The sequence below is a fragment of the Strix aluco genome, chromosome 4, assembly GCF_031877795.1.
Source record: "Strix aluco isolate bStrAlu1 chromosome 4, bStrAlu1.hap1, whole genome shotgun sequence".
Taxonomy (NCBI): Eukaryota; Metazoa; Chordata; class Aves; order Strigiformes; family Strigidae; genus Strix; species Strix aluco.
The window spans coordinates 84,585,543-84,600,427 of NC_133934.1; the positions used below are offsets into that span (position 1 = coordinate 84,585,543).

The window sequence follows — 14,885 nt, forward strand, 5'->3', positions numbered from 1 at the left end:
CAACATGACACAGCAAGACTGCACAATAAATTGTGCTAGGGGAGCCAGGATATCTTGAATGATAAGGTACCTACATGCTTCCCTTGGTTGTACTTGTTTTCTGCCCAGTTCCATAATCTTGGGAGTGTGGAAGAAGGTTACTGCATCTCTGGGAGCCTCTGATACCATGTCTGAATTCAGAAAAAAAATCAGAAAACTGTGCTTAAAATTGCATTATCCCTATGTGCTGTACACCATCAAGTCAATTGGTCATACAATGTAAATAATGTCTCTCTCGCAAGAGAACCTTAATAATAAGAAGAGAAAGAAGGTGATTTAGGGGATAAGAAGGTAAATGTTCTTAAGGTAAGCAAGGCAAATATTCCTACTAGTACATCGATGTGGCCAGACACACAAATCCCACTCAGGCAAATGTTTCTGTTGAAACCTGCCCTAACATAATGGTAATTTCTAAAGAAACTATCACCATGCCAGTGCTACCCATCACTAGACAAGCAGTTTATATCCAAAGTCCATGGACCAGAAGGCCCAGGGCAAGAGCCTGGGCAGCTGGGAACACAAAATGGTCATGGTAAGGACTTCGCACAGCACATGAGAATTACTAAACACTTACAGTGATCCAGGGATTCGAAACAAACAAAGTTTGGGGTCTGCTGGGAAAAAAAAGCTGTGCATGAAAAAGCAGGTTATAGAAAGGGGATGAATGCAGAATAATTATCATACGAACGGGCAACCTTGCTTGTTTAACCATGTGTTTGGCTCACAAAGCTCCTGCATAAATCTAACCTTGCTTGCTAATGCTTTATGACTCACTGAGAAAAGCTAAGCAAAGCAGGTAGCTGTGCTTCGGGAATCGTTTCCACCAGGGCACTGAGTAACACGATCGAATTGTGCTGATGGGAAGACTTGCCGTGACCTAGGAATAGAACTGTTGAGGAAATGCCTCCTGATAATCACTCACTCCCCTATTAGCTGTAGCATCAGCACACTTTTCCACAGTAGAACTGGGAATGATGCCTTTGTGTCATTACACCAACAGCCAGCTTTAGGAGCTGCCAGGCAGTGTTACAGCTGCTTCAGAGCATTCAGCACTTATTAAAGGTATTGAGATAAATGGGCTTGACCTTACTTTATCATTTATTGTAAATGAAGATTTTTCTCATGGGTACATCAAGGAGACCCAGACCAGTTATTTTAATTGACTCAGAGATCACTGGTCTTTGAGACATTACCATTCATTGTTAGGGAACAAACTGCTAAAAAAAGCCTTGTGACATACTAAGTCTACACTAAACAATGTCAGAACCTCAAGAAACCTGCAACTTGCATATTAAGAAGCAACAGAATGAGAGCAGATGGACAGACAGCACAGGAAACCAAACAGGTTGACAGTCTCTATTTTGAACATCCCAGTAGCCTGTGCAGCATCAGGGCAGGGGTGAACTACAATGAGACAAATAAGATGACAGACAATCAGCTGCCTGCGCTCTTTGGGGCCAGCTCCAATAGGCTTGAAAGGTGGGCATGTGGTGGCCATACCCTAAGGGGCAGTCTTCCTTCTCTACCCCAGAGAAGGCCACACACATACAAGGAGATGCAAGATAGTTGCTACAGTTCCGCTGCACTCCTGAATCTTGACCACTCAAGGACAGGATATTTTTAAACCCACAACTGTTTGACATGAAAAATTTATTTGCTTGACAAGTGTCAAAGTAGCTGTGGAGAAAGTGATCCCATTCTACAGTGCATAGCCAAGTACTACTCTTCTTTATCTTCTAACCCTGTCCAGCTTCCAAGAGACTCCTGCAGGCTTGCTCAGCATGTCGAAATTGGCTTGGAGAGGAGACAGCAATTGTTATAGGCAAAACACTCGACACGCCTCCAATTTCAGTGGACTTGGCCTGAATGCTCAGCACTGTTAGAGGTGGAACCAAAAATCAGACTCTTCTACTTTGAATTCCATCTCTGTCAAGACTTCAAGGCAAGAACAATAACTTGGGAGTGTTGACTGGTCTTCATGAACGATCTGCTCCTTGCAATGACACTACAGCATGCACAGCCAAAGGCAGAGCTGCAGCTGTAATCACAGACAGATGCACTACTGGAGAAATGGGAAAGCAGAACCCCAGAACTCCTCTGATACTTTCTGAACTCCTTTGCGTACCTTCTTTAACTAAATCTGTCATATACTAAGTCAGGTTAACCACACTTTCAGACCCAACGTTGCTGTTTGCAAAATAACCTTCCACTTTCAGAAAAAGCAGTGGCTGGAGCAAAGGCTTATCAGCACTCTGTGGGATTTACCCATTGTCAAAGGCACAATGTTCTAGGAGTTAGAATGGAGAGTTGTAGCAAAAGAAGTTAAAAGAAATAGAATAGGATGAAGAGGAATGGGAATGTCTTCTGGGCACGTGATTAACACCTGCATTTGGGAGTGCAGTACTAGTTGGAGACACGGCATACATATAGAAGCACACATGGAGAGCCCGCCAGTTCTCTGTGAGATGCTGAGATGATAGATGGTTGTGTCACAACACACCTGCATGACACGCAGGGATATATTCTGTTGCTGTGAGAAGCGATCCCAGCAAGCCACACTTCTGACAGACTGAGTGATCTGCGTGGGCTTTGCACAGACACTGGACCTGTTACCACAAGGGACAAGGGACTTGACTTTCCCACGCCAGCACTCTGGCAGATTTTCTTTAAGCAGTTCTCGGTTTGCCACATGGTACAGAGATGAATCCGATGCATATTTGCTGCTTATATGTATTTCTGCATAGACAATTCAAGTATGGGAGTCTCGTAGGATTGTGTTACGCACAGTCTGTCAGGTGTACAAGCAATTAACACACATGCAAAGCGAAAAGCGAAGTGACCCTACTGGACTTTGTCAAGTGCTTCAAAAGAACAGATTTCAAGGGGAACAGGCAGCATTGTTGACTGAGGAAGTTGAAAAGAGCAGTGAAACTCAGACTGACAGTCACCCTAAAGCAATCCTAGCACAGCCAAGGGGCAAAATTGGCTCTGAAATGCACTTCAGTTGATTTGAACAAAATATATCAAAAATGGAAAATCAGTAGTAAGAGCAGTCTGATGTAACACAAACTTTTTCAATGATCTTAATACTAAAAGGAGAAAACACTTTGAGGTGGTTTTCGTGCTCACCCTTCAATGGGCTACAAGTGATGGCCTATAAAATAAGCTATAATTTCTGTCTCAACCTTCACCAGGAATTTAACAATCTCTGTAATTCTGACTGGCAATACCAAAAATATTGCTGATGTGGGAGATGTGAGAGGTAACACAACAGACTTATACAGCAGCTTCTTCGGGAAGGAAAGGATGAAAAATTGGCATTCTATCATTATTTTTCAGAGCAAAGCATTCACTTGAACTTTTATGAAAAACAGTAAAAATGGTTTATAAGTCTGTGGAGGAGAACTGAGAAACAGAAAAATGTGGTGCTGAACAGGTACTTCCCCCCGAAGAAATAAAAAGCATATATAAATATATATATATGATTCAAAGGAATTATGAGTACAGATGAGGAGACAGCTGTAGGACAAGCCATGTGTTTTTTTATAGGATATCCCAGTGTACGTCTTGAGAACAGTGTCGAAATATCCAATCTGGCTTTAAAGAGAGACGAGAAGACAACTTAGTCTGTACAAAGCTCTTTGTTACTGAACACGCAGGCTGCTTCTGTGACCAAGTTAACTTGTTTAGAGATAACATTTACGCCAAGGAAGACAAAATCAATTTCCTGGGGCCCACTTGAGGAAATTAGCAATTAAACCTGCTCCCAGCCCAATGATTCATCCTTCAGATCATATTCTCTTAGCCAGCAAGATCTTTCCAGCACTTCATTAAAACAAACCCAACCACCCCTTCCCTAAAATCTCATTAAGAAACAAAGCTCCCCACAGAGCCCACTTGGCTGGTTGACACAAGTCAGTAGAAACAAAGCACAAGTGATGTTTAAATTCAGGTCTGAATGCCAGCTGCAGAAGATGTTCTGAGAGAGTCACTCCCTCACCAGAGAAAATAGCAATGCCATCATGGCATGCTGCCATTTTTCTCCCTACGAAGAGAGCTGGCTGAAGGTGGTGAGCACTATTCTGCTCCTGGAAGAGGAAACACTTTCCCCCAAATGAAATAATCTAGTAATTTTAGATTATTTCCCCCCACTTCCCTCTTTGAACTCTTCCCCCCTCAGGCCCTCTTTGAACTCTGCACCACTTCTGCTCTGGGATTCTTAAGAGGACCTGAGCATGCTTCTAGGAGATTATCCATGAATCAAAAGGTGCATTTTTTTTTTATACAGACCCTTGTATCTGACAGCATGTTTGACTTATCTTCAGACAAATGCAGACCTCTTTTCACTGTTTCTGGGTTTATTTTATTTTGCCTTGTATCAAGTTTGATTTTGAAACATTACCGGGGGAATACATCGATTTGCTATTTCAACTTCTAGATGAGAAGTCTAAATTCAGCAGTGGAGATGTATTTTATACAGCTGTATATCAAGCATTTCTCTTTCACTGCTATGCCTTTTTTTCTTTAGTGCATTTCTCCCCTTCAATCAACTTTTTTCACTTCCTGTGAAAATAACTGCTGAATTACATTGTATCACAGGTAAGATGAAGCAATATACCACAGAAACCCCACAGAACCTACTGTGCCTTTAATATTCAGAGCCCTTGCAACGCTGTCCTCTCAAAGCTGCTTCAACGATGAGTAACATTTCCCTGAGCTTACCCTTCAGCTCGCCAAGATCAACTGCACTAGTACAGCAGCACAGAACAGATTCTCCACCTCAGCCCTGCTAACGGCCAAAAACCACTTGATGTTTGCCTCTAGTTTTGTTCTGACTTGAGTATCAGGGGATGTCATAAATGCAGTCTTGCATCCTGCTGATGGCTCACACTCTTGAAAGTTAGTAAAGTGCCTTCCACTCCATTAACAAAATTTGATCCTCAGCTCATAAGTTTCTGTATGCTGGGTGCTGTAGAAAAGACACCACAGACATCACATGTATTAAAAGTGGGTTCACTTATGTGAGAAAGACTGAGAAGACACGAACCAGGAGGTTGCTAACATACACAAGGGGCCAAGCTGTTTTGGTTTCCCAGTGGAAGAGGTGGTGGTGGTGCGTTGTTTGTTTGTTTTAACATGAAGGAATTCAGAAGCACTGTGTAAGCATTCTACCACCTGCAAGTCAGCCGCTTTTGAACCGTAAAAGCTTTGATTAAAATTTTCTTCTACACTGTTAATCATGTGCTCCTTATCCTGGCTCAACTATTGTCTTGTACCTGCATTGAAGAGGTTTGCAGGGGTGGGTATTACATGACTTCTCCCACATGTTCAGAATCACTGCAGAACACCTTCACTACGATGTAGGTCACTTCACAGAAAGAGTTGCCCAGCTACCAAGATCTCTTCCATGTCATCTTTCACTGTTCTCCTAAGTCCCACTTCATCATACAGACAGAAGACTTTTGGCAGCTGCAGAATCACCTGAAGACCCAAGACAATGGGCCTGTTTGGGCTTGCACCATCAGAGGATGACGTAGAAGTGCTTTAACAGAAATACAGGCCCACACCCTGGTTATGAGCCTGCTTCCACTTACTTAAAGGAGATAGTCAAAAAACAAGATATTCAAATCCTTTCCTAGTACCTGTCAGGATCTCCTGCAAAACAGTGGGCATATGATAAATGAAAGCATTCCCTACACACAGCAAACTTTTCAATCATTCTTAAGTACTTCTTTTCCCCAGATAGCTAGTTTTAAAAGGGCGTAAGTTGTAAAGGAAGAGGCTGCTTAGAAGCATTCAAGGAGCAACAGCAATGAGCCCTCAAAATAGTCTCCATGGAGCAACTGGAATTCCACCTTCGTAGGCTGTTGCTGTTCTCTTGCATAGGCAAGAAAATAAAGGTATGATAAACGTGGCACAGGGCTGCTTATGTAGCAAAGTGTGTATGCTTCTGTCAGTTGACTCAGTTCGAAGAAAAAAAGGATCCTTTCTCTCTTGGGTTAACACACAAGGACAGTTCTTTAGAACCATAATGGGTAATATATCAAGTTTTTTTCCTAGTCTGGTAAACTTCCTGATGAAAATCTGACACCTACTTTAAAAAAAAAAAAATTTAAAAATTTAAAAAAAAAAAATCTTTCAGCTGGAGCATGTCCTGGTTCCTTACTCAGCAAGACATCACAGTGAGGAAAAAACCCAACGAAAAAAAAAGGAAAAAAAAACAACAAAGAAAAACAAACAAACCAACCCAAAGAAACACTCAAGATTCTTTTCCCCCCTGAAAATTATATCATCAGCATACTAAGAAAGCACACAGTACTTTTTCCATCCAAGGAACTAGCTTCTCAGTCATTTTTCTTCTCATTTCTTCAAAGGGGGCATAAAGATTTTAGGTTGCCTAATCCTGTGGAGAAGATGAGTATTGGTGCATATTTCCAACCAGGTTCCCCACAGAAACCAAGCTTAAGCAGTCACACTGCGTAGGCACATCCATTTTCTTGTAGTAAGTTTTGACCTGTGGGATTTATTTCAACCAAACTGACCATGTCAAGTGTCACAGCCAGCAAGTTCCACCTGCTAGCAGAAAACAGACACTTTCCCAGTGTCCTCACAGATATTAAGATGAGGGAACACTCCATCTTTATTAGATATCCAATTCCTCAAGGTTGAAATAAAAACCCAAAGGAATTCAGACCACTTCTCAAGAGGCCAATGCCACCTTTCACCATACTTAGGAACAGCTAAATGCTTCCCATTAGGGCCCATCTGTTTTGTCATAAAAGTCAGGGTAATCAGGAATTTGGCCAAGAAAACTTCAGTGTAGGAACTCCATGCTATTTCTACATGACGTTATTTTCAGCTACATACTGATGGTACTGGGAGGATTATTTCAGATGGAAAGAGTTGGATCAAACAGATTGAAGGCAGATGTAGAAGGGCCACATTTGTTCAGACAACGATGCTTTGCTCCACAAGATCCGCAGTTTCTTTAAAAGAGTTAAAATAGTTAATAAGTGAGTAGGGATAGCTGGGTTTCCCAGCTGGACTTCTGGGGTTGGGGTCCAATACAATACCTAAACATAAGCAGGGTGAATAGACAGGTCTATTTATTCACTGATGATTCTACGAAACTGAAAAGACTGTTTGGTGGGGGGGGCTATTTCCTTTTACTGAGGATGGGGAGGTTAGGACAAGTTAATTATCCTCTGCTTTTCTATGAGCCCATCATTAACAGGAAATTGGGTATAACACACCATAGACCTTCATATTTGTGATGACAAGCAGCAAACCCTGGAATCTTGTACTGGTTTGTATTTTCCATAAACTGTAATCTGCTGCAAATTGCTTGTGTCATACCAAAGTGGGCTTCACGTACACAAAAATCAGTTCCTGTTTCTACATTATTTGGCATGTATTTGAAAACATCTAAAGGAAGAATTCAACTTCCTTAACTATACTGTCTAGTTAGCATAACCATTTTTTTGTTTCTAAAAACCACACATACCCAAATCCTCTGAACTTACTATTTATGTTAAAACAGTAGCAGCAGTGTATCAACTAGCTGCGTTTACTTACTTTGTCTGTTGACAACTGTAGTCCTGAAAATCTTGTCTTCATTTTAAAGCTCCTTCATATAGGTGTACTGTCAACATGGCTAGTCAATTTGCCTCTGATTCTATCTACATAGAATTAATTTTTCTTCCTCAAACTACACTGCTTGATTTTTCAACTGCGCTGGTATGCTGGAGGGAATAAAACCCATAGTATTACTGTGACAAGCGAAAAAGGCTTTTTTCCTTTTTGAAGTCAGGGTATTGCTAGCCAGAACACCATTAAACAAGCAAGACAGTGACTATTTCAGTTTTGGGACATCAGAACACAGTGGGTTATTATTTTTAAGAGTGAAAACCTTGGATAATCACAGGCCTCTGAACTTACTCCCACCATTGCAATGCAGAATGCTGTCAAATAAGTACTCTTATACCCTTCCTGACGGCACAAGTCACAAGCTTCAGTTCTGGTAAGGCCTGCTGGGACAGGAATACTGCTCAAACCCTCAAACGGGCCCCTTTGCTGGCTGATGGCAGTTACTCATCGTCCAAAGTTCCCATACAGCATAAAATGAAGATTTTCTCTCAGAACAGTTTTGATGGTTTACAATATCACTAAACCACTGCACTACTTAGAACTCGGTATCCTGCCTCCCACCTCAAACCTGGCTGCTTTAAGCAGAACAGATTACATGGTTATCAGATCACTGCCATAGCACCCCAGCGCAAACATAGCCCAAAAAATATGATACAGGTCTCAATGCCCGGGTACGCTGAAAAATGAGGAGGGAAGGAAAATATCCTCTTCCTGGCACCACAGTGTGGAAACTCCAGAAAGGAACCCACAGTTCTGCAGATTTTTTCAAATGGACACTGAAGAACAGGACACTGAAAATTTAAACTGCGGAACAGATCTTTTGTTACAAATTTCTTAAGAAGTGCAGCAACCACAATGAAGGGTGGCATGTAAGGCCAAGAAAAATGTCACAAGGACACAAAAATACCCAGACCCACTGATCAGTGTACTTTAGGTGTATTTTTTATTTACAAAGTGGAGATGTCTAATCAGTTATAAGTTTAGACACCTGATAATTCAGCTTTTTTTTTGGTAAAAGTATATAAATATATACATGAAACTCTACCAAGTAAACATTATTAACTGTGATACTTACATAAACATTCACTACTATCCTTATGCTAACAGGCATCTCTTAAAGCTTAAATGCTGATTTCAAGATACCCTCTATAAAATAGCTGTAGCTGTACTAAAAGAGCAAATTTTCTGTGCCATAAACAAGCTTTTAAAAGAGCCCTACAAAATGTCTTTGTAATGAAGTTTGCCAGGATAAAAATACTGCTTCATCCCTCCCACTCCCCCACCTCATAAGAAACAAATACCCCAAAACAGTTACAGAACTGCAGAAAGTATTAAGATTAATTTTTTCTTTTTTTTTTAATTAAAATATTTTTATTTCAGTATTTTATCACATATTAAGGAAGCTGCAAAAAATGCAGCTTTATTAAATACTATTTACTGTTATACAAAAATCTCACAATATGTGTCCATGGGGCTGAAGACATTAGTGGTATTGTATGAGCTATCCCTTTTCCTTATAACTATATACCTTATTTGGAATGATGGAGAGACCTTATAGAAGAGACATTTGAGAGCAACTGAAGAAAGGGACTGGAAAACTATTGGCAGAATTAAAACAAACATGTGAGAGCCTCTAGACCTCATTGCTTCCTTATATTAAAAGCACTTCTGCTTCAGTACTTTATTTGCCTTTCTGTTCTTCATGTTGGAGATGATTCAGGACATAAAGGACAACTTGATAGCAGAAAATGTACTGATCCTGTAAAGGAAAGGAAATCAGAGAACATGTGAAAAATGCTTGCACCACCTAAGCAATTCACTCTCACCTGCACTTCACAGGTGCACAGCACTTGATTTCAATACTATTTCTACAGTTAAATAAAAAACCCTCCACAAAACAAAAAACTCACAGTGGAGAAATATGCAACTTCAGCTTAAAACAAACACAAGCACTCCCCTGCCACTAAAGATATACTTTTATATGGGACATTTATCCTCCTTTCACACCAAAACCACCTCAAGCAGAGTAAGTACTTTACGTAAGTAGAAATGAAGACAGCAAGTGAATTTCAAGGTCTTGTATCGATGCCAACTAATACAGAACTCAGATGACAGTGCAACTTCTTATCTTAATCTCAGTGATACAGGTGTGGAATCTAATACATGCTTTGGGGTGTGAGGGGTTGATAGTTTTGTGGTTTGGTTTTATATCTTTTTTTTTAGGAACTATGATTTGACAATTTCTTCACATTCAAAGAAGAAGTGCAGATTTTAACAAGACCTTGTGATGTCCATCTCTAAGGTAAAGTTAGTTAGCTCTAGATCTAGATTATTCTTAAAACATTCATTTAATTTCTGGTTGAGTATGTCCCCAAAGGAGATTTCAAGACATCTCTGGTAGTATCAGTGATTCACAGCAGCCTTCTCATGTACACCTGGGGAAGCCTCTCACCTCTGTCTGAACCATCCCATGTCTCTGCAGACGCATCGTGCGCACCAGGTCTGAGATGTCGAACTACCAAAGCAAACAGCAATTTAAACATTCAAAAAAGACATACGTGCAAACATCCCCAACATCAAACCAAGGAATCCAACTAGGTACATTAGTAGTGAAACAAGTAACAATTCACCATAGCCTATGCATGTCTGGTGGGTAACCAGCACGTGCCGGCCCTGGGCAATATGGATGTGGCCCTCCTACACCAGACACCCTTCTCTTGTTTTCTTTTGCTGTGCACAGGCTCTCTTGCTTACTCTTACTGGGAACTGAGTGTGCGGAAAATAGAGCCCCTTGGTCCAACCTAACAAAACGCTTTTTATTTCCCCAGGTCTATAAAGTTCTAGACATTTAGCGGGTGCTGAGAAACCCTGCTGAGCTAAGCATGACTTAGTTAATCTTCTCTACAAATTCACAAAAAGATTTGCTACACCAGGCCACTGAAGGACATAAACGTAAGGAAGCTAGCACCCTCCTGTGGATCCCCCCTAGAAAGCGTATCCCTGGTTATGTTGAAAAAGGTAATTTTGTAATATAATTTAGGGGAGACCTCATCGCCCTCTACAACTACCTGAAAGGAGGTTGCAGAAAGCTGGGGATGAGCCTCTTTAACCAAGCAATAAGTGATAGGACAAGAGGTAATGGCCTCAAGCTGCACCAGGGAAGGTTTAGACTAGATATTAGGAAGTATTTCTTTGCAGAACAGGTTGTTGGGTGTTGGAATGGGCTGCCCAGGGCAGGGGTGGAGTCCCCATCCCTGGAGGTGTTTAAGAGTAGGGTCGACATAGCGCTGAGGGATCTGGTGTAGTTGGGAACTGTCAGTGCTAGGTTAATGGTGGGACTTGATGATCTTCAAGGTCCCTTCCAACCTAGATGATTCTGTGATAAATAAATTTTAATATAAATAAATCTCCAGCAGAGATGTTTGTACGCTGAGTTTTTGATTCAGTGGCCTAAACAGATACTCTGGTTGGCTTCTAGCTGCCCTCCAACAGTTGATGGATCTCTGACCAACCAAGTGCCACAACTCTCAACCCTAACGCCTTTTAACATGATAGTTATTTATCCAGCCAGGTAAGGCAGGTGTTTTAACTTCTCCTTCAATTGCCCAAGTCATCAAGGCAACACACTCTTGTTCCCAAGCCATATGCCAGAGGTCTGCTGCCTTGTAACACACCCTAGAACATCTCAAGCGGCATCTAATGATGTTGAATTGCTGAGGTGTCAACAAATGTAACAAGACTCCCTGAGCTAGCTCAAGAACCCGTGGATGTTAGAGCTCTCCCCACCTCTGGGATCATCAACAAAAAAACATTTCACAGGTACTGCTGTTTTACACCCTGATTTATGTTACATTAAGACATGGCCAGCATGCTACTCTCAAAAGCATGGCATATTCTTTAAACAATTTAATAGACCCAGTGGAACACACTTCCTGCAAGTCAAAAAGCACAGCTTAGCCCATCCTCTGGGGTACTCACATCGAGGTCTCTGCTGATTAACCCTAAAACAACATCTATACAAATAAGGGTCCCGGATCGTCCAATGCCCGCACTGCAGTGAGTTATGATGGGTCCCGATTTGTGGACATGCCGCATGTAGGAGATAAAAGTAAGCAGGTCGTCTGGTTGAGAAGGGGTGTCATGGTCAGGCCAGGCGATGAAATTCAGATGGGAAATGTGTCGTACTTCACCTGTCTGGGGTTTAAAAACAACAACAAAATGTAACACATGGGAAGAATAAAAAGACAAAATGTAAATTACCAAAGGAAACAGTCTGAGAAGAGAGGGATTTGCCCAATAAAACAAAGAGAAACAATGAGCTAAACTGAAAATAACTACAAAGTAACTGAGTAGTATAAGGTTCACTGTGCAGACTGAGCTGATCAGACTGAGGAAGGAAGCAGCTAGACTGAATTATTAGTGAATTTCATATCCCTACATATGTTTCTGTGGCCAAAGGCACCTAGGGAGCCAAAATTTAGAGTCTCATTAGCATAATCTCCTGGCCTAACTGCCTTCTCCTATAAAGGTCAGAGTAGCACAAGCTGCAAAGAAGAAGAGTTGCCCAGTAATGATCACTGGGCAAAGAGGTTAACTGGGTAACTGAGGCACCGCCCCAGGTTACTTCTTGATGTAGACACTGCAATTGAAAGCAGGCAAGCCAGAAGTATGAGGATAAAAATGCTAACACTCAGAAAAAAAAAATTTTCCGCACAGAGAATTAGATTCACTTACCTGAATCTCTTCGAGCTCCAGCACTCTAATGATAAATCCCTTCAACTGCTGGAGTCTTACAAGAGCAAGCTGTAGTCTATCATTTATCATGGTGGTTTTATTGAGTACATCTGGCCAGTAACGCTGGCATTTTATCTTTTCTCCTTCAACCTCCTGAGTCATCATGGCAATCACAGTACAGTTTTGCTCCCAAACCATTTGCCAGAAATCTGCTACAGTAGTGGGAAGAGGTCCTTGACATGCAATGTAAACGAACTCTTCATTCCCCACTGGCATGCGAATGAAGCTGGCGTTGATGTATCCACCTTCAATCCCAAGAGGTACCCTAGTGGCGTCATCTGCAATCCCCACACAACAAAAATACCACAGTGTTATGCATGTACATAATTAGACCATCACACAATAGAGACGCTGAGCCTTACGCACTCACATAGTACTTATTTCCACAAATGCTTCCAGATCTTATTTAAAAAAAAAAACAAACCACAACACACCAACAAATCACTACAATACTTGCTTTAGGATACTAATCAGTACTCTTTGAATAAACAAAAAGATGGCAAGGGGAGAAATCTAAATCAGCAGACATAGGATACGCAATTTGAACTGCAGAACCTCTGAAACTGTGGTTGAACATTTCTCACTCAACTAACCTTTGCCAGTTCTCACTTCTCCACACATCTCCCACCTAACGAACAGAATTTTGTGGCAGGAAATTTACTGACAATACTATAAATGTCTGTTTTTCCAATTCTACATGGGTAAAAGTGGAAAAATCTTGTCTGGCTCCATATGTATATCTCATTTAAGACACAGGATCTCCTGAAACAACTGAAGAATCTGTGAACATCCATCCCCACCTACTACAGCAGTCTACTGTTCACCGATCTTGAACTGCTTTATAAATGCTTGCTTTAAATGTGTAGAAAGTGAGTGGCAGTTTTATTTTTTTCCCTACTCAGTAGCAGAACTAGGACTGGGACTCAAACCATTCCAGTTCTGATCCAATTCACGCGACCATACAGGTGGTGACAAAGCATCAACAATGAACTTCGGATTAGTGAGGACTTACAAGGAAGTATGTTTTTATATCTGTTCTTTTTCCTATTCTCCTTTGCTTGTCCAATCAAACACTGATCCAAAGGTTTTAACTCCTGAAGATTCTGTAAAGAAGCAATTACTTGAGCATTAGAAAGCACTGAATGGTAACAAGTGTTAAGAGTAGTTATGTAACCAAGTCTTTAACAGACAGAATGATTAAAAAAATATAAAATCCTAATACAGATATGCAAAATAATTCAGTCACAAGAAGGAATCTAATTTCACGTATCTAAGAAAATGAAACAAAATAAAAAAACTATATCCAGTAAATATTTTATCTCATTCTCCAAAAAAAGAGATCGTGTAACACGGTTGACTTAAGATTTTGGAAAGACTGTTTTCACGTTCTGCAGCTAGATTTCACAGCCTTTATTCACCTTATCTATGTCTGTTAACATCATATTCACCTGGTAATTTACCAGAAGTAAGAATGATGTAAACACACTTTTGAACTCAATTCCCATTTCAAACTAATCTTATCTCTCAGCAGCTAGCACAGAGAAGTGGATGGGGAGAGAAGGGAGAGAAGTCCTTGGTAAAAGAAATTTTTTCATCCCTTTATAGAGCTGCAAATTAAGAGCTGTGGTATTCTATTTCTAACCGTTTCATAGTAGAAAAAAGGACTTTAAAGGACAAATAGTTACTCACTTCAATCTCTTTAGAAGGGACTCCCTGTTCCAGCAATCCACGCAACATCCTGATCACTGACTTCAGTTTGGCTCCTGAGTACTTGCCTCCAGGGAGCACGTTCACAGTAGGGAGTGCAGAGATCTCTTCATTTTTCACTAAAGGGAGATCTAGCAGAAGAACAAGACTGCTTCTCTTTATAAATAAATAAATGAATAGCTAAAACTAGGGGAACTTAAACTGTAGTGCAATGTTGGATTTCCTTGTTGCTGTTCACCACTGTATTATCTGTTTTCTCCAGAACACCTCCAAACACCAGAGAGAATACACAGATGTTCTCTGTCTGACAGGCAAAACCAAATTAACTGACAAAACCAGTATGATGCAAAATCAGCTTTGATGAATCCAGGAATGAAAGGAAGTATTTGCCAATAAATACACTGAAACAAACTTCAAATGCATTTTAAATTTAAGTTCTTCACACAGTATCCTACAAAACTGATGAACATACACAGGGAAGAATTCAGAACTCTTCACTTAAACATCACAGCCTGTGACATCATTTTTAGCACTTATGCTCAACATGTCTTTCGAGTGGTAATTGCAAGATGTGTTAAATAGACACATCTTTTTTTTTTTTTTTTTCAATAAAGCCTGCTTTCTGTCAGGCCTTCAGTGTGAAGCACAACAAAATAAATAAACCAAGAGTCTCTGGTATAGCAATTAAAAGTGTCCTA

The 14,885-nt window shown here is 40.7% G+C and overlaps 1 protein-coding gene across 10 annotated transcripts in view; it reads right to left on the reverse strand.

Annotated features, from left to right (window-relative positions):
• Window positions 1-8,606: 8,606 nt before the first annotated feature.
• The window catches only part of PTPN13 (protein tyrosine phosphatase non-receptor type 13), a 124,950-nt gene continuing 118,671 nt past the window's right edge, over window positions 8,607-14,885 (reverse strand). For 8 of the 10 annotated variants that reach the window (XM_074823874.1, XM_074823867.1, XM_074823870.1 and 5 more), the window contains 6 exons: window positions 14,170-14,318; window positions 13,493-13,583; window positions 12,421-12,758; window positions 11,665-11,880; window positions 10,139-10,201; window positions 8,607-9,445 (listed from right to left, as the gene is read on the reverse strand). In XM_074823874.1, the coding sequence (XP_074679975.1) occupies window positions 9,368-9,445; window positions 10,139-10,201; window positions 11,665-11,880; window positions 12,421-12,758; window positions 13,493-13,583; window positions 14,170-14,318 (935 nt within the window). In that variant the 3' untranslated portion in view covers window positions 8,607-9,367. Of the gene's footprint in view, window positions 9,446-10,138; window positions 10,202-11,664; window positions 11,881-12,420; window positions 12,759-13,492; window positions 13,584-14,169; window positions 14,336-14,885 lie in introns of those variants that run through there. The other 2 variants (XM_074823868.1, XR_012623230.1) reach the window with 2 other exon arrangements.